The sequence below is a fragment of the Anomalospiza imberbis genome, chromosome Z (assembly GCF_031753505.1).
Source record: "Anomalospiza imberbis isolate Cuckoo-Finch-1a 21T00152 chromosome Z, ASM3175350v1, whole genome shotgun sequence".
Taxonomy (NCBI): domain Eukaryota; kingdom Metazoa; phylum Chordata; class Aves; order Passeriformes; family Viduidae; genus Anomalospiza; species Anomalospiza imberbis.
In genome coordinates, this window is record NC_089721.1 from 70,356,217 (window position 1) to 70,376,181 (window position 19,965).

General features: G+C 42.0%; 2 protein-coding genes across 5 annotated transcripts in view; both read right to left on the bottom strand.

Annotated features, from left to right (window-relative positions):
* Positions 1 to 2,623, bottom strand: part of MARCHF3 (membrane associated ring-CH-type finger 3) — a 57,700-nt gene extending 55,077 nt beyond the window's left edge. For 2 of the 4 annotated variants that reach the window (XM_068175695.1, XM_068175693.1), the window contains exons 1-2: positions 2,412 to 2,621; positions 1,025 to 1,174 (exon numbers count right to left, since the gene is read on the bottom strand). The gene's annotated coding sequence lies outside the window, so the exon portion shown is untranslated. Of the gene's footprint in view, positions 1 to 1,024; positions 1,175 to 2,411 lie in introns of all 4 variants that reach the window. The other 2 variants (XM_068175696.1, XM_068175694.1) reach the window with 2 other exon arrangements.
* Positions 2,624 to 7,079: 4,456 nt separating this feature from the next.
* CZH5orf63 (chromosome Z C5orf63 homolog) lies at positions 7,080 to 14,400 on the bottom strand. Its single transcript, XM_068177547.1, has 4 exons — positions 14,202 to 14,400; positions 11,329 to 11,449; positions 8,615 to 8,671; positions 7,080 to 7,867 (listed from the first exon to the last, which is right to left on the bottom strand). The coding sequence occupies exons 2-4, from the start codon at positions 11,446 to 11,448 to the stop codon at positions 7,688 to 7,690; spliced, it is 357 nt and encodes a 118-aa protein (XP_068033648.1). The 5' UTR covers position 11,449; positions 14,202 to 14,400; the 3' UTR covers positions 7,080 to 7,687.
* Positions 14,401 to 19,965: the final 5,565 nt, after the last annotated feature.

Here is a 19,965-nt window from a genome sequence, read left to right on the forward strand (position 1 = left end):
AAAAAAAAGCTGCAGATGCATAAATTTGAAATTGAAAATATCATCAATATCTCCAAGACACAGAGTATAATTAGAATTAGTAATTAATTCTGGTCTACATTGCCTTGCACGAAGCTTAAATGAGAGCAAAGTAAGAGATACCAGATACTCTTTTTCCCTTCCTGTTGCTTTGTATTGCTCTGAAAACAGGTCCAGTAATCACAAGAAAGAGAGAGGTGAGATTTTTTGCTGTGTGGAGGGGTGTACCATAGCAAGGACACAAAAAAATACCTATAGCACAGCACCAAGGGGGCTGACACAGCGAGGATGACACAGGAGCAGTGTAAGGATCCCTTGATAAACGTTCCTATTACCCCTTTGGTGGTTTTCAGCAATTTGATTTTGTGACAAGCCTTCCTGCACTGTGTCACAAATAATTTCCTACCCTTTCAGACTGTGGGTCTAAGCAGCAGCAGCATTTCTTCCTGCCAGCTTCCATAAGGAAAGCAGGACACCCTCCTGGCAGCAGAAATCTGCCGTGACCACTTTTTGTGATGCTCCCAGATACTTTTCATTGGTCTATAATCTGTTTTATTTTAAGGGAAGGCTGCCCACAATGGCTCTTCTGGGCCTGCTCCAACTAGCTGGAGTCATCTTTAGGATAATATTTTCATCATTTTCATTAATGGTGGTCTGAGGATGAATCCATTCAGAACATCTTTCAGAAACAGCTCCCCCCTAAAATTTCTATCAAGAGACCTTGCAGGAATGCAAAGAACACACTAGATAGATACGTTTACAAATGTTTTCAAATGCAAGTGAAGTTTCTGCTACTACAGAAACTACACACATCTCTTTGCATCTGTTGCAGAGAACAAGAATATTTACAAATTCAAAGAGAAAGTGGCTCTGCCAACACAAGTGCCACAACAACCACAGCTACCCCGATGTGTTTTAATAGGCATTATTTGCAAAACCATATTTTGATAGATCAAAATAGCTCCCAGCCTAATTACTGCCATTCAAAATGGAAGATATTACTCACCCTTTCAGAGCTCAAGCCTGTGAGCCACCAGGCAGTGGCTCAAACATGCTTGAAGCCCTGCTGTGAATGGAGCCCGTCCATAGGGGCAAGTGGAGACCTCACAGAAGTCGTAGGCTTGATGTGGAATTTATTTGTGAAATCCTGTGTGGCCTGTGATAAGCAAGAGATCAGAAAAAGCATTAGAAAAAGTCCTTTCTGACTGTGAAACCTGGCAGCCAGCTGATCTGTGTCCTCCCAGGTGAGTCTGATACCTCCACACACAAGCACCCCGCACCTGGAAGTTTCTGAGCAGACACTGCACACCCCAAGATGCCACCACAATAATAATTACTGCAGAAAGGCTGCAATTTGCCTCATCAGCCTCACAAACAGCAGCAGACTGAGCCATTGGCAATTAATTAAAGATCAGTGACATGTTGAACCCCAAGGAACACACGTGCAATTAGCAAATGTACTTAAAACAAGCCACAAACCCGCAAGTGTCTGTCTGACACCACTCTGCACCTCGTCCCTCTCCCTTTACAAGCCGAGGGGGCTGTGGGAGGGTTACCTACCGAGTTCCACTCGGCAAAGCACATTTCCAACACCCTGCTCTGGTCCAGAGCCCACGGACATGAGTCATCGTCAGTGAGCGTTTTCCTGTTTATTCCAATGGACCTTGGATGGCCTGTAAACATCCTTGCCAAAGCAAGTAATCTCTAATACTACAAACATGCTCTGCTTTCACTGGTGCGATGGGTTGGGAATGGCTGGATTGCCCTGTGCAGTCCAAAGTTGAGACACTACTTGGTAAACATCCTGCGTGCACCATCACCAGCCCCAGAGGGTGCAACACAGGGCTAAATTCAAGTTTAAACAATTGATTTGCTTTGAAAGTTTAACTCCTCTGACATGGGCAGGCACATTACTGAGTAGTTTCACAACCCCTTATACCTGCAAAGAGCCCTATGATAACCCGGCAATTAAAAGGAAAATTAATTTAAAAATACTAAAAGGCGAAAGGATTTGGCATTCCTAGGCTGAATCCCAGAAATGGCTACAATTTGTCACAGCCTCTGGAACGGAAAGAAACTGTATTTCTTTCCTCCCCGGCTCCGAAGTCCCGAAGGTAATTCTGCCTGAGACAGCCTCCAGCCCGATCACTTCACGCTGGGCATTTTTACTCTTCACATGGTTTTGCTTTTTTTTTTTTTTTTTTCTTTTTTTTAAATGAGAGAGTTAAACCCAAACCTCAGCTGAACCACTGGAAAACGATGATAACGACGACAATAACATAAGGAAGAAGAAGAACAACAAGAAGAAAGAAGCAGCAATTTACTCCCGCACAGAAAACGCGAGAGCCACACATTTTCATTCCCGTGTGCCCGGGGAATGAAAGGGAACTCACCTCCTCCACCCGGACCCTCAGCTCTCCTCCCAAAAACGCGGATGCAGCGGCCAAACCAACGGGAGAGAGCCAGGAGCAGCAGCCTCCGGCTCGGCTGTCGCCACAGGACCTCGCTCCATCAACCCCTCCTCCTCCTCCTCCTCCTCCTCCTCCTCCTCCCCTGGCGGTACCCGCGGAGCAGCAGCGACACAAAGGAGCGCCCGGGTAGCGACAGCTCCTTGCCAGCCTGGAAGCAAGGAATTTCATCCTTCTCTTGTGACACGGGAGTTAAAAACCTCAGAAGAGCCACAGTGTGAGAGGGAAGAAGCTTTCCCGGAGCTGCTTCGGTGCTGAGGCCGATGAAGGCGCCAGAGTTGCTGAGACTCAGTTGAAGCTGCATCAGAAATGACAGCCACAAGTTCCAAAGACAAACCCCTAGGCTAATATTTTTCGTTGCCTAACCACAGTTCTCCATTTCACTGCCTCTGTCACGCTTGCTTTGTTCGGAAATAAAAGGACTGTTGCAGGGCTGAGATGGTATTTCATAAAATTGCTGTGCACCCTGAATACAGCTGCCCTGTTAAAGCAGCAAGATGTACTAAAATTTTACTAGAAGGCAAATCACAGGGGCAGGGAGCAGCTGCCCCTGGTTTGCTTTCCTACCAGTGAAGCACAAAAATGCCCACCTGTATTTGCATGACCTGCATGTTCACCCCCAGCAGCACAGCTGCACTTCCAGGTGGGAATGGAAACAGCACACAGGTGATACCTGTGTGTATTAAAATAAAAAGGGAGAGCCTGGCAGGCCCAAGTCACTCAGCACACCTTAGCAGGAGGCAGGTAAGGCGAATGAAGCAGAAATGTAGGTGTTCAATGCAGTGGGGACATCAGTGAAGTCACTTGGATCCCAGCCTTGCAAGCGGATCTGCAGCTTCAGCTCCTGGCACCTTGGAGATCTTGTAGCAATGGACGGATCACCTCCTGGAGAAGAAGCTTGAGTTGGTGTCTGGTGTATAAATCAAACCTGTGGGTATCAATGTGGTTTGATTCACCACGCTTTTCTCCACTGGATGGAGAGTATATGTGCCACCTTTCTGGAAGCAGATCTCCAGGGAGTGTTCAGGGAATGTCATACTAAGGAAAAAAAGCCAAACCAAATCAAAACAAAACAAAAATCAAAACCTAAAATCAAAACAACAGCAAAACAAAACATAAAAAAAACCCCACCAAACAAACAAACAAACAAAAACCCACCAAAAACCAAAACCAACCAAAAAAATAAAACCAGCACCAAAAGCCAAAGAAAAAAACCCCAGCTGTATCACCTTGTTGAATCAGTCCCTGGGTTAAATATTCCTGGGAAGGACTCAGGAAGGAGAGAAAGGAAGGGAAGGGATTGGGCTGACTCAAGATTACATGGTCCAAGTCTCATTTCTTTATGTGTCAGGCTAAAACTACCTGGCCTGTAGCAAGACCCTGAATTTTGCACACCCTGACCTCGTGTCTAGGTGCATTCCAGTAATCCATGTCACACCATTGTTCTTGTGCCTTCTCCCCAGGAGCAGGGAGTGGATGCAGTTGTGTCTCATTTCAGAGAGATTTGTGTATAACTGGGAGGGATTTAGTTTTTATCCTTGTAATCAACCATATGTGCCCCAGAAGGCAGCACTGAGGGAAAATGAGGAAGGTCAGGAGTGCCGTCAGTCCCTGCAGTTCATTCCATGGACAAGACAGACAGCTGGGAGTATTTGTCTCCCGCAGGAACTCATTTTACCCTTTGGATAACCTGGTCATACATCATTTATCTCTGGAAGATCCAGACCAAGAACCAGAATTTTATCTGAAATGCTACCAGAGGTGAGAATAGAGACAGAGGACAGAGAATGGTTTTGTTGCTCTTACCATAATTTTTTTTTTTTTTTTTTTTTTTTTTGCCGAAGCAGCTCAAGCCATTATTCAGATGGAGTTCCCTAGCTGGAAACTGCTCTGTTCTCACAGCTCCACTCATGGTTTTCGAAAACTTAGGTTTGGGTCTATGAGGCAAAGCAATTTCACAAGAATGGGATGGAGCCTTCTTGCCAGCAGGTCATGGTGGAAAAGAAGAGAGATGTTATTGGTAGAATATAAAGCAAAACTGCCTGGAAAGTGATATTGCCACTGAAATTAAAAAAAAAAAAAAAAGATTAAAAAAAATAATATGATCTTGTAAACACTTGCACATGGGGCTTTGTTTACTTCCACGTGTAGTTAATCCAGACGGCCATGTGATTACAGCTGAGTCTGAGATTATGTGCCACAGGCCAGTTTGGACAGGAAGACACTGTGACTGGAGGGCTGTGCCTAAAACATTTTCTTCCATGTCTTGTGTACAATTTAAAGACACAAAGAAAGAGAGAAGCTAGATCACAGAAGAAAGCAAGCCCAGTGGGGTATCTGTTTTTTATAGTTAGTGGAAGAAGATGGGACGTTGTCCATGTGCTTTTTAATTGGCTAGAAAGAGGAAATGAATCCATCTTCTCCATTTTACTACAAAGATAGTGCATTACAAGGTTTTGCACTCCTGCCAATACTCACTGTGCATATTGCTCCATAAATATATATTCAGCAGGGGCATATACCTTCTTATTTTAATATCTCTGTTATACTTTAACACATTTGATTAGAGGGATGCATGTGCTGGAAGACTGCTGCATTTCTTACATTCAAGAAGAAGGGAAATAAACCCCTCAAATTTATAGAGGATGCATCTTTTATTGCTTTTGGAAAATGAAGGTGAGGCTGTGCCACCAACACTCCATATTGACACATTCCCACCTCCTATCCCTGTGTCCAAGCTGATGAGAAGAGGGTTTCCACTCTCTTAAAAGTGAAGAACAATAAAGCCACTGGAAGGTTTTTGGCAGCACAGCCCTAATGGAAAAGCTCAATCCCACTGATAAAAGCAATAAAATTGACAAAACTTATTATGGAAATCCTGTTATCATTGACTTTACAAAATAGATGGGGGAAAAATTATGTGGCAGTGGCTACAGAGGAAAATCTCCACAGTCTGACAGAAAAAGGAACAAGGGATTCATCAACTCTAAAATGATTAAGAAGTTTGGTTTTAGCTTCCTTTTTTTTTTTTTTTTTCTTTTTCTCCTTCCCAAAACCGACCTTACTAAAATAAAACAAAGGCAAAAACCTCCCTGAGAGTTCTGCCAGTCTCTGTCAGTTATGTATTTTGGGAAATGGGGCAAGTCCACACAACCTCTGTTGTCCCCATCTTTGAGATAATGCTGTTACATTTTAGAGGAGCACTTGAGCTGTGGCTGACAAGTGCTCTATGCAGTTCTCTTATCACAAAACCTCAGTAAGGAAAAAACCTGGGCCCTCTGAAACCATCTCAAATCATAGAAGAAAGGCAAGTGGCACTTGCTGATACAGAGATAATTCAGATCTTTTAACAGTGACCCATGGAACGGTTAGAAGTTTGACTGTAGCATTATGAACTGCAGAAAGTATAGAAGTTTTGTCTCTAGAGCCCTGTTTTCTGCCAATGGTGATGAAAAACACTGTGGATCCATGATCTGGCTGATCTTACCTCAAGTTGTCTGCTAAAAAAATGGCACAGGTCTCCCTCCTGGGAATACTTGGATAGTTTCAGAACCTGAGTGTACTGAAGCTGCTAAGCTGGAAGTTTTAATTTCTGACTCCCTCCTCCCCAGAAATTCTTCATCTTGGAGAATACATCAAAACTAGATTACAAATTATTTGTCAAATGCTAAAGACACTGCAGGATGAGGCCATGAAGGAACAGCCCATTTTCACCACAGCAGATCAGCTGACTTATTAAACCATACTCCAAAATTTAGAGTCTTTCTTGAATCCTGCTGTATTTTAGTTTGGTGTTCCAGCCAGATATTGCATCTGGATTCTTCCCTCTGTGAAGACACATCTGTCAAGTGAACCTGCTTAAATTCCTAGTGAGAAGAAAAGACTGAGTATCACCATGATAAGAAGAAGGAAAATGCAGCAGGTAGGGATTAATTTCTGTGTTAAAGAATCTATTAAGTACATCAAAAATACCAGCAACTTTCTCCAGTCTATTACAGATTACTTAACCTGAAATGGTTTTCCTGAATCTGTCATTCTCTTCTTCCTGAAAATATGTTTAACTTGGGCATTCTATCTCCTTCCCAGGCCTGCATTGCCTATGTAACTAATGTAACTAATCTAACTGCAGCAATCCTTGAAAAAATGGCATTCTTGCCATATGATAAATGGATTTGCAGCTGTGTGGTAGACAGAACTGAAATGTGAAAAATAAACCATTCAGTGTTAGGTGTTAGCAATAACTGTTCCAAATTGTGATGATGACAATTCCAGTGAGAGTGTGTGGTCTTTAATCAAGTGTCTTTTTAATTTGACAGTAAATGGCCTATTTTCTATTTTGAATTATCATTTAGGATAGGCTCCTAGACTTCTTCAAGGAATTCTCCTACACATCTACAGTCTAATCTACATCTACACGTGCTAATCATCTTTTAAACACTGATCCTGGCTGGATGCCATACACCCACAAAAGTCACCCTATCAAGTCCCTTCACCAGCTGGGCAGAGGAGGGAAAATACAATAAAAGTCTTGTGGATTGAGATGAGAACACAGAGAGAGATCAGTCACTGATCACTGTCACAGGCAGGAGAGACTTAGGGAAATTAGTTTATTACCCATCAAATCACAGTAGGATAAAGACAAAGGAAACTAAATCTTTAAAACTCCTTTATCCCACCCTTCCCTTCTTCCAAGGCTTAACTTTGCTCTCAACTTTCTCCTCCTCTTTCCTCTCAGGGAGATGGAGAACGGGGTTTGTGGTCATTTTATTAAACATTCTCTCCTTCTTCCTCCTCATCACTGAGGATGTGGCCAAAGGATCCATCCTGGAGCTGGCTGGCTCAGCTGGACACAGGGGAAGCTTCTAGCAGCTTCTCAGAGAAACCACCCCTGTACCACCCCCCACTACCCAAACCTGGCCATGCCAAGCCCATACAAACAGAGTTTACTTTATCTGCTGTTATGGAGCAGCTTTTATTCTGTCAGTGAAAACTCCAGCCCACGAGAGCAGCAAAGGAACAGCACAGAAAAGGTGGCCCCTGGTGCAGCTGGGCTGGGTGATTAATACAAAACAGAACACAAGTCACTAAAGTTTTTCAGACTCATATGTCCTAAGAAATTTAAGGCCACATGATGAATATGGGGTTATTTTCACACAGTTCTTTTCACCTTTGAGATCTGCATCAGAGCAGCTGCCTTTTCTTCACTGGTTTCCCCCACTTTGCAACTCCAGCTTCCTAAGTTGGTCCTCAAATTTTTGAATGTCGACACGATGCTTCATTAGGAACTTCCCATTTAAGTGAAAAACAGGTATGTCATATTTGTATTTATCATACCACGCTGAGTTCTCTGGAAGGGTAATATCCACCTCCTGCAGAATAAACTGTGGCAGAGAAGAAATATGTCAGTTCCTAGTGGACACTGAAAAACAATACCTGCTTGTCTTCTGATCAGTGTTTTCCTCAGAAATGCAAGGCTGTTTTCTTGAAGTTTGCTCTTTGTGTTGTAGATAAGGGCCTGCTTTTTTGAGTACAAAATATAGCCACAACCCTTGGCTGCCTCTCCACAAGGGACTCTCTCCCTAGCCCAGAACATTCTTGCTCTGCTGTGCAGAACCATTCTCCTGTGGGCAGCAACCTCAACAAACACACAGCTGGGAACAAAACAGGCAGCAGAGTGCAACAGCTCTCAATGCTTCCATTAAAAGTTTCATCCTTCAACAGAGAGATCAAAACCCGGTTGAAAAACGGCAAAAAATTGCAGTCACATAGTTCAAATATTCAAAGCCCCCACTTAGTCACATCCTTCCCAAATTACATCCTGGCTCGTAAAAGATGCAAACTCCTGCTTCAGACAAGGCAACAGTATTTACAAAAGGAGTGTTTTCAAGAACTACTGCAACATGGTCTATATTGGTTTAGTTTGCCAGTACTTATTTGAGTAGCATTATCACAAAATGCTTTTGGATAATGAGTTTTATGTAAATCAGTGCTGAAATTGTCTTGAAGAGGTCATCCATGAAAGAATAACAGATGCAAATAAATCCAAGCAATTTTCTTTTTACAAAGAAAGAATCCTGATTAACTGTTCTTCCCATATAGAAAACATGTACAGAATTTCCATACATTACCCTTCTCTTGAATGGCTCAAGAACTTCTTTTGCTTCATCACATAGAGGGCACGGTTTCTAAATGAAAACATTCAGAGTAGCTTAAAGCATGCAGTAAAACACAGAAGTTGTTTGTACTATGAAATAACACACACAGACAGGAGCATTCATTACTGTAAATTCAGGTTCCCTTCCCTGCACCAAGCACCCTGTCTTAGGGCTTTCTAAAACATTACTTATCAGTGCAATATGAATGAAAAAAAAGCCCAACAAACTATCCAGCCACTGAATTTAATTATTTTACATTTACTATTCCATTTCTCATGGAGGATATGAATAGTCTTCCAAAAGCTGATCAAAAGGAATGATCTGAAAGGTCTTGCAGAGGCCCCTCATTTTGGTCAGCAATGAATATTCAGAGCACTGTCATCACCAAACGAAGACGGCTGCAGGTACCATTCCTGCTAAGAGGAATGAGAAAGCCACACAAGTAACTTCCAGCCTGTCTCAGATCAAGACACACGGCTCAGTTCAAACAGGAAAAGAAGGCAATTTAACATTGGGTGGCTTTGCCTGGAAGAATTTAAGCAGGATCCTCCAAACTGCAGAGCTGGAAGGAGAGTAACCTCCAGCAGGGAGAACTGGCAAACAGCTGCAGTGTTTTGACCTGTGATGAGGTCAAAAAAATGCTCACATTCTTGAAAACTCCCCCATCTGGGTTCTGCTGACCACCCAGGTTGTAACTGAAGAAGTAACTCATGAAGGCATGCTGCTCCAATGTTTGCAGCAGAATTTGGCCCATAATTCACCTGGCAAAATATATGGAGGTGAACATGATGTCTCTGTCCCTCTGCCCCAAAACACCTTTCACAGCTGGAAAAGACCTTCTTCTCCTTCTCCCACTGAAAAATCTTCCTAGGGCTTGTTTAAATGTGAAGTTAATCTGAAACAGCTACTTTTCATTTCCTGCATGTGAATTGCTTGGGATTAAACACTCTAGTTTTATTTAGATCTAACCTAAATTGCCTTTCCCACCCGGACAAGTCCTTATGCTCTGAAAACCTATGCAGGACACTGAAGAGCTGTGCTCTTCATAGTCCCGGTTGCTTTTGGAGGGACTGGTCCAACAGATACTGGTGTATCTGAACTGACCCAGAACCCTGCACATCAGTTTTATAACACACCAGGCTCCTCCCAGTCAAAACAGGACACACTTGGCTCCTCTAGGCCTGTGGATAGCTTCCCAACATACCAGGCACATAAATGCATTTGGCAAAGGAGGCTAACTTTTGGGAAACAAACATGGTTTTACTCTCATGGCAAGCTCAAGAACTAGGTGGTACTGGCTGAAAATCAAAACTGAATTATTTTAACAAACAGTGAAATCTTTTCTAAAAGTAGATTTATATAAGCAAATGTTGCACAAATGCAGAAAAGGAGAAACAAGGGAAACCCATTTGGTAGTTTCTATCAGTTTATCCAGAAGTCATGACTCCCTTCTGCTTTCTCCTCCTCTTTTCTCCTTATTAAAAATAAGAAGGAGGCAAACAAGGGGTTAATTCGCATAACATAGTGTAGATTAAATTTTTTTTAATGGACTGCACTTTTAGCAGTAAACATTTAAAATTAGGTTAAAAAGCATGTTCAACAAAAGGCCATTTCAGGAAACTGCTGGAAATCTGCTACTAGAAAATTTGATTTCACACAGTGCCTTATTAGTTAGGAATTCTATGACACAAAGAGAATTTTTTTCCAATTATTAACCCAAAGATAAAAGCATTATTCCCTACCTTACCCCATTTGAATTATGAATGAGTTGAGGCTGAACAGGGCAGGGGGAGAAAAAGCTGCAACTTTAAAGTGTAGTTCTGGTTATTAAATGGATGCTGATCTATTATTTTAAACCTATTCATTTGTCACACAGTTTAAACACTCCTGTATGGTTACAGATGGAATGAAAAAACTCTATGCAGGAGGAGGAAATTATTTTAATCATATCCAAAACCACCACACTGATGTCAGCACTCTCAGTGCTTTACATTTGTAGTTATTCTCCTCTTGAAAGCTGCAACAACCACATAAATTCAGCATAACCCACTCTGTACCATCCTTTATAAAACTGCAGAACTATGCAGGTAATAATTGAAAACCATGCATGGAATGTGACAGTCCACAAATGACCTTTCCTGCTCATCTCATCTGTTTTCTAAACATGCCTAGGAATCCTACCCACGTTTTATCAGCTGCCAATAAAGCAAAAAGAGAGGGGTAAAGAAAATGTGCTTTTCCCCCACATGCTCCCAGCACTAATTGGATACATTTTACAGTCTCACAGGTGGTGCTGAAATTAAGCATGAGCACTTTGAAGAGCCTGCTTTGACTGTTGATGCTTGTGGTTGGCAGGTTATTGTATAGCAATTCATGTCTGTTCTCCATTTTCAGGGTGAAACACTGGCAGCTGGGCCAAATCTTCAACTAGTAAATGAACCATAGAGTCACAGAGGCAAATTTGTCCTGAAATATTTGTTGATTGCTAATTCTTACTTGCTACAATGACAGCAGGACTGTGCAGCAAAGCCTGGTGTGCAGAAACCCACTAAGTCAAACGCCCAACACTACTTTGAAGGGGCGTGGGGGGAAAAAGGCAAGGACTAGCCATTTAATCTGTAATTCCTGTGTATCAGAGCTGACAAAATCACAGTCTTGCCCAGCTTTATTGTATGCACAGCTCTTACCTTGGTGAATAAAGTCAACACTGGCTTATTTGTGCTGGCTGAGCAGAGTCGTCTCCCCAGTGGGCTGGGTGAATGCCTGGCTCGTGGCAGGGCTCTGCTCAGAAAACAGAGCACCATCATCCTGTTTCAGGCAGAAGAAATAAAACTCTGAGTTGCTCTGCTCCAAGTTATAGCTCATGAAATTTAATGTCAGGATAAACGCGACGCTTCCGTGGCAGCTCTAAATCACACGCAGCCAAAACATTCATCCCCGGGTTTTTATGCTCACAGTATCAACACATTCATCAGGGAGGTGGTTTGCTATGTGGCAGGCCAGAAACATTGCGGAGCTCAAAAACCAGCAGTTCCATTAAAAAAAAGAAGAAAGAACAACAAAACACCTACGTTTTCTTGTCGAAATGCCCGTTTTAAATTCCCTAACACAAATGCTGACATAAATGCATTATGCTGTTCCAGCTCCACAGTTGCCAGCTGGAATTACATATTTAAAAATGCAAAGTGCCATGCTTTGAACCTCTGTAATCTTGCTGCAGCGTTTGACATAGTCTACTTACCCGAATTATTCTGTCAAAAAAACTAATCTGTACCTAATCAGAATATTAATACAATGTGCTCTGCCGTGAGTAAAAAGCTGTAGCCAAGATGATTTAACTTGGTAATATTAAAAGCATTCACACTGCCCCAAGTCCTCCCTGTAATAGCAACGTGATTGATGGGTTTGTGATTCCTTTGGGAGAGTTTAAGTAAGTAAAGTGTTATTGAAAGGTGCCACGTTGGAGTCTTGAAGTCACCTGTTCACAATGTCATTAATAGCAACACTGCTTCCCCCAAACTTTTGTCTTAATATGACCTCTACAAGGCATTTTAGGACTGAGGGACAAAAAAGGAAGCCAAAGGGAGTCTGCATGGTGATTACCAGCAGACATGACACCTGATATATCAGGATTTACAGTGGGAAAACCAAACTGAATCCTTTTTACCCAAAGCCAAACTGCTTCTGCTCAGTTTCAGGCCTGTCTTACCTGTACCTCTGTTTTCTAAAGCTAAACCCACAACGTGATGTTCAAATTTCAAACAGCTTAAGAGTGAGCAGGATCTCATTGCAACTGCTAGGCACAGTTTAGGATGTTCAGTAAAAAAGAGCACAGTGCTCTTCTGCTTCACTGGATCTCTCAGTACCAATATCACAAAGATTTCTTTTAAGAGGACAGCTTATCCAGAATAACCACTAAGGAAGAACACTGCAGTGGACTCTAAAGCTGTATTTCTAAGCCACAACCACAAGAAAAATCAAATGGGTGACAGGGCACTGCTCCACCAATCTTCCTGCACAGCCAAAAGACAGCAGCTATTAGTAAGAGTCAGCTGCAAGGGGCAGAGCAGAAAATTCCTGTCACTGAGCAGTGACTGGCACAGCACACACTGCCAAAGGTCACGGTCCTTGGCAGCTACTGCATTTGTTTCACTTAGCAAGGTGGAAATAGGACTGCCTGGGATTTTACATGTTAAATGTGTGGACAAGCTTGGAACCTTTTGTAAAAATGCAGATCTGGATGACAGGAAGAGCCTCAGTCAGACGTGGAAAACTTTTAAACCCACAATAAATGGAAGTCCAGAACGGATGCATGCAGTTTTGGCATGAAGTTCTTACAGCATGTTGGCCTGTTCACATGCAAGATAAAAATTGGGGAGGAAAAAAAGAGGTCTGCTTTCTGAAAAGCTTTTTAAGAATTCTTTTGTTGCCAGCCTAGCGAGCCTTCCAATTGAGAAAGATGCTCTCAAATTGTTTTGTGGATGGCACAATGAATAAAGCCCAGATTTCCATAGATCACATTCTCCCTTCACATGCAAATATATGTGCATAAAACAGCTCCAGTTCAGTCCTATATAGTCCCTTTTTCATCCCTCAGTGCTCTGTTGTCCTGAGGAGAACTCCTACCAAAACATCAGCTGAAGGGGAATGAATAAAACAATATCACTACCTAAGCTTTGAGACCCCACCAAAAAAAAAAAAAAAAACAAAAAAACCAACCAAACAAAAAAAACCCAAAAAAACAAACCCACAAAAAACCAAAAACAAACAAGCAAAAATCAGTCAGCAGTGCCTTAACTTCCACACCAATTTTATGTAATTACAGGAAATTCTACCTTCAGAATCCAGCGGCAAACCTTCACTGACCAGTACTGCTACTGAGGAAAGGATCTGCTGTTTCCAGGGCTAACACGAGACTGGCTGGCCATGTTTATAAATAACCTAAAGAAAACAGAGTCCTGTCTGTCTATTTATTCACCTAAGCAAAATGATACCAAAGACACTAAAATGCACAAAACTTCCCATATCATTATTCTGAATCTTTTTCTAGACTAACCCCAACTATAAGGATTTGCTTCAGGGGAAAAAAATGAATACATAAATGCAAAAAAGGATGCTTGCAAATTTGAGAATTTACCTTCCCCTACACCACAATGCTACATATTTAACAAATTATTCTTTTCAGTCTGGACTTGGCCCATCCTCTACTTTGCAAAGCCAAGTTGGACTCAATTCCCTTAAACAAAATTTCCATCACCCAATAAATCCTCATCTGCAGGAAAAGTAAGTTGTGACACTAAAACCATCCATTATTTAGATGAGGTAAGTATCTGTATGAACTTAATCTCAGCATCAATAAAGAAAAGACAAGCGTGGATGTTTTTTTCTTGAAGTCTTCACCCTCTAAGTAACAGCTGAAAGAGAATGGGGGGAGGAAGTAGATGCAAATATCAGAATGCATGTTGACGGCATTTAACACACCTATCTCCTGTTGTCCTCATTCAAAACCAGCTATGGCCATCAAGGAAACTAAATTTTCTGGCAGTTTATATTTGATTACCTACCAAGGAAATGCTGAGCAGGAAAATAGGTGACACAGCCACAGACCAGGGAGTCCAGGTGAGTGGGGACAGCAAATCCTGCAGCTGTGGAGACCCCCACACAGCTTTTACCCCACCAGACATTCGAGGAGGCCTGCAAAATACAAGAAAATATTTCTGCACATGCTCATAACTCTAGAAGTCTTTCAGGGACAATCAGGTTCTTGCAACAGCTTGAAATTCAAAGATATCATCAACAATGCCAGCTGTAACTGTGGGGTGATGTTATGCAGTCAGTGCATGTTTCCATGCAATCAGTGCATGTTTCCATGCATTTTCCCCTCCAAAGTACAGTAACCCAGGGAAAATGCCACAAAGACACTGCATTCCACCCCAGAAAAGATGGACGTGTCACTTCATCCCAATGAGCAACGCATTTTGTTCAGTAATCCCACCAGGAGCGTGCATCCTAGAATCTGGGTGGTCCAGGGCCACACTCCAAACTCCGAATAATTTAAATTACACCCAACAGGTTGCTGTAATGGCCTGTTCTGAATACTATACAGAACTTGCACAAAACAACACACTGCTACCATAACGCAAAGTTTGTAACTGAGTTTAAAAGATAATAGTAATAATAGCATAATAGAGGATAATATATACGTAATATATATCATAGAACGCAGCATACAATATTTTATATATAACCATGTATCTAATGAAATTATGTTAATATCTTAGATGCTACACAGCCTATAACATTATCATATTAGCAAATATAGCAGTAATATAAAAATATTAAGATATTGCTGACATTAATACATATTAATATTTATATAGGTCATATTAAGGTCATATTAATATGTCATTCATATGCAATTAATATTGTTTTGGTGTATTGCATTAAAAATTATATTAATGACACTGTATATTATGCTATATATAATATGTATATAAATTATGTATATATTAATATTGTATATTATGTGGTACATATATATTTTATATATATGTGCAGCTTGTATGTTTTAAGTACATACATATTTTACACATCAATATATACCTATATGTATATATACTCATACAAATATACAAATATTTTTATGAGTATATATACATATATAAAAATTATATGTATACGTATACAAATTAATGTTAATATATATGTATATACAAATACACACATCTATTAACATAAATTATATATACATAATACTTCTACATTAGACATATATACATATATGTATACATTTTACATACACATATATGCATACATACATATACACATATACATACCTACAGATATGCCTATAAATAGATAAAATAGATACTAATGAATAAATGATAGATATAAGAGATATATAATCTATAATAAATAGATATGAATAAATAATGAAATCTTTTCTAAATATTTACATATAAGATACATATTTGCGCTCATTTACATATAATAATACATGCGTGTAAGATACACATTTGTGTGTGCATAATGTGAAAAATAAAGATAAATATATATTTTATATATAAATAAATATAAAAAATTTAAAATAAATGTTACAAATATATAAAAATATAAAATATATATGTGTGTGTATGTATGTATATATATATATGCATGTATGTGTATATATATGTATGCAAATGTAGGAATTACGTACATTATAGCTATATCACATAATAAGAGTTTTAAACATTTCTATCCGGAAACTTTTTTGCCGAGCCACCCCAGCCGCGCCGGCGAGCCCAGCAGGGTACAGTGTATCCAGAGGCCTCCTGGTTATCCCCCGCAAGGAGCCAGCCCGACTGCTGATGCCGATACTTGCAAACCTGTACCCGGACCCTCCGCAGGAGCCGGGACACCGCGCTCCGGAGCGGCCGCGGAGCCGCATCCCGCGGAGCGGAGCCGCATCCCGGCGGAGCGGAGCCGCATCCCGGCGGAGCGGAGCCGCATCCCGAAAAGCCGAATCCCGGGGGAGCAGCATGCCGAGGAAGAAACCGCGAGGAGCGACGCCCCGAGGAGCCGCAGCCGCTCCGAGTCGGGTCCGGCCGGTCCCGCACCCACCTGCGGGAGCTGCGCCGGAACGCGCGGTGCGCGGGCGGGGCCGCGCCGGGCAGCGCCGGCTGTGACGTGACTCCGCCACGGCAAGGAAGCGACACGGGCTCGGGAAGCGCTCCCCCGGGGGCGAAGGGGGCGCCCGAGGTCCGCAAGAGAACGTAAAATGTTAATAGCAATAGTAATAGCAATAACAGGAATAGCAGTAACAGTAACAGCAATGATAGTGATGCAGTAGCAATAATAGAAATAGGAAGTGTAATGGTAATAATGGTGTCACGACGTTTTGTTAGTAAGTTGGAGACTTGCCATGGAAGTTGGTGTATTAGTCTCTGAGCTGCTGCTGTGAGAGCATGGAGGGTTTGGAGAAAAGGGCTAGGTGGAAGGAAGGGAGGGAGGGAGGAAGGAAGGAAGTCCAGATGATGAGATGCCCTGGGTCCTTCTGTGGTCTCATCCCCCCTACAAATCAACCTTTGGCCATCACTTCATACCCACTTCCGTGCTGATGCTGCCTTTTATTTGTGTTGTTCTAGAACAAGGATTTTTGTCCCAGAAAAGTGCTGCCTTGCCTCTGCATGGCCCCTTTTCCTGTCACATCTTGCTTTTCCTCAGTGTGTTGGCAACAACAAGCCTTGGCTGGCTCCACAGCCATCAGGCTCCCCATGGCCAGCACCAGCACTGCTCCAGTTCTGCCTCCAGAGCACAATCCTGGGTGGCAGCTTCCCCACTCCCCTCACTCCATGCCCTCTGTTATGTACTAGAAAGTGAGCAACAGCCTCAAAATCTTCTCCTCCATCCTCCTGCAACGTGGAATTTGGGCACCCAATCACGTGGGTATACTATATTATGGAAAAAATCCACATTATTGGAGGGTATCATTAAAGTACAAAGGGTCACAACAATGAAAGCACTCAGGGAAAGAGCTGGGCCTGTTTAGTCTAGAGGTGACTGAGATGGGCTCTTATTAGTGAATATAAATATCTCCAGGGCAGATGCTAAGAGGGTACTCTTGATGCTCTATTTGACTACTCTGAGGTGTTTCAGTTGTCAGGTGTGTTCATTTTCCTTTCCCCAGAAAAGTTTTAAGTAAAAAATAGCAAGTGTCCACTGCTGGGCAACTAAAGCTGCAGGCTCATGTTCACACACGGGGCTTGTATTTCTGTCAGGATTTTGGTTTTGCCATAGTAGCTGTCCCTAGGCTGAGAGTGGGAGACAAATTTTTAGGGTAGAGGCTCAAGTCAGCTTCTCCTCTTCATCTGTGCTTTGAGAAGCACTACAGCACTTAGGGGAAAGGCGCTCCAGGGCAGTAATCCTACCCTGCTGATGTGACACGTGTAATTAACCAGCATTTAAATTAACATGAGGGAGAGTCAGCTCGGGGTCTTAGTGACTTCTTTTCAGGCGCTATCTTAATCCGTTCTGTTGAACAGAGATGCAATGCTGGCAGCTGACACTGGCTGCTCTTCTTTTTTTTTTTTTTTTTTTTTTTTTTTCCCCAGCATCAGAAAATCCAGTGTCAGGATTTGGTGTTTGGCACCGGTACAGGACAGACCTGACCAGGGAAATACTGAGCTGGCTCTCACCTGGCTTTTACTTTCTCAGAAATGGTGGGAGGACATTCAGAGAGAAGGCAGAGGCAAGTTGGAAAGCAGGTTTAAATAAAGAGATCAGCATGCTCTTGACATCTCAGAGTGTCAGATTAATTTTATCCCTCTTGCTCCCAAACAAGTCTATCCTTCTGTGAGACGTGTGTCTAAAATTCCCAGAGGAACCTGGAGGAGACAGCTCCCAAAACTGGTCAGTTTATTTAAACAAAATTGCTGCTGAAAGCAAGAAGTGATCTGGCTGTGTTCCTTTCCTGGTTTCAGAAGGATTGAGGATTGTCATGTTGCCCAACACAGTTCAATTAACCAAACCACTGACTGGTCCTGCCAAATCAGAATTTTCTTACACTGCCAGATGTGTTTATTGTTGTGCACTCAGGTATAAACTGGTTTCACCCTCAGATCAGGTTGTTTATAATTGCAGCATAAGTATGAAAAAAAAAAAAAGGTTGAAAAAGGATGGAAAACAAAAAGAAGAAAAATTATTAAAAAAAATGTTTTCTTATGCTACAAACATCTGCTTTGCAATTAACCAGTTTTGTTTTGGCAGGTTTTTGATACACCACTGTAGATATCTCAGCACAAAATTAGCTTTGGTTTTAATCCAGTATTTATGAGATGAATCTTCTTAATCTTCATAGTGACAGATGCAGAAAGAATTATTACTTAGAGCATGTCTCACGATCACTGTACTTAGGAATGAGATGGATTGCTGTAAAGTTTGGTATTTTAAAATGTGTTCTGACATATGAAAGAAGTACAACTCCATGCTATTTTTCATTACAGCACAAAGGATGTCTTTGTCTTTAAATTTCAAGGGCAGTTATGACTCAATGGCTAAATTTCTTGCATAGGTACCATACTATGATGAACAAATCTTCCTTTTTTTTTTCTTTATAAATATATCTCTTCAATAAAGTGTGGACATGGTTTCACATTTCCAAACTAAAAAGAACTCATGCTCTGATGGATTACATTCAATTTGGTTCTCCTCCAGATTTCTATTTTATTTCTCTTATGTTTTTTTGAGTTAGAATCACAGAAACACAGAAGGGTTTGGGTTGGAGGGGAACTTAAAGCCCATCCAGTGCCACCATGGCAGGGACACCTTCCACTGTCCCAGGCTGCTCCCAGCCCCAGTGTCCAGCCTGGCCTTGGGCACTGCCAGGGATCCAGGGGCAGCCCCAGCTGCTCTGGGCACCCTGTGCCAGGGCCTGCCCACCCTGCCAGGGAAGGATTTGTTCCTAATAACTGGGTTAAATCTACCCTTTTTCAGCTTAAAGCCATTCCACACCTCAAATCCTGGGGTCAGTTTTGAGCACCTCACTCCAAGGAGGACATTGAGGTGTTGGAGCATGGCCAGAGAGGGGAACGGAGCTGGGGAAGGGAACGGAGCCCCAGGAGAGGCTGAGGGAGCTGGGAAGGGGCTCAGCCTGGAGAAAAGGAGGCTCAGGAGGGACCTTGTGGCTCTGCACAGCTCCTGACAGGAGGGGACAGCCGGGGGGGTCGGGCTGTGCTCCAGGGAACAGGGACAGGAGGAGAGGGAACAGCCTCAGGCTGGGCTGGGGGAGGTTTTGGATATTAAGTTTAAAAAAACTCTTCGCTGAAAGAATTATCAAGCATTGGAACAGGCTGCCTGGGGGAAGGAATCATTTTGTGAAAAGTGAAATTCTTGATGGTCACGTAACTTGAGTATGGAAAAGGTGACAAATCGAAAAAATAATCACAGCATCACACATTCAGTATCTTCAATAAGGAGCAGAGGAATACCAGAAAAATGTATTAGAGAATTTGATTCTAATATGAGAGGTTTTGTTTTGTTTTTTTTTTTTTTTTTGCTGTGAAAAGAACAGCTTTTAGAGATCTTAGCCTGAGGAAAAGCACCTTGAGGAATATGCTTTAAAAAAAACCCCATAACGTGTTCCTTAAATGATGAATGCCAGTGGAGGAGCATTTTCATTTGCCTAAATGACCTGCAGAAGGGAGGGGACTGCCTGCTCATGAACTTTTCACTGTCTGCTAGCCCAAGGATCATCTGAGCATTAGACATGGTGACACATTCATTGGCACATTGTGTAACAGCAATTTGTGCAGCACAAAAATAAATTCAATTTTTGTATCTCATGT

Excerpts from the sequence above, each read along its gene's own strand:
- CZH5orf63 (XM_068177547.1), bottom strand. The coding sequence starts at position 11,448 with ATGATGGTGCTCTGTTTTCTGAGCAGAGCCCTGCCACGAGCCAGGCAT. Across the intron at positions 8,672-11,328 it reads TGTTGACTTTATTCACCAAG|AAACCGTGCCCTCTATGTGA; the intron begins GTAAGAGCTGTG and ends GTTTTCATTTAG. Across the intron at positions 7,868-8,614 it reads TTGAGCCATTCAAGAGAAGG|TTTATTCTGCAGGAGGTGGA; the intron begins GTAATGTATGGA and ends TCTCTGCCACAG.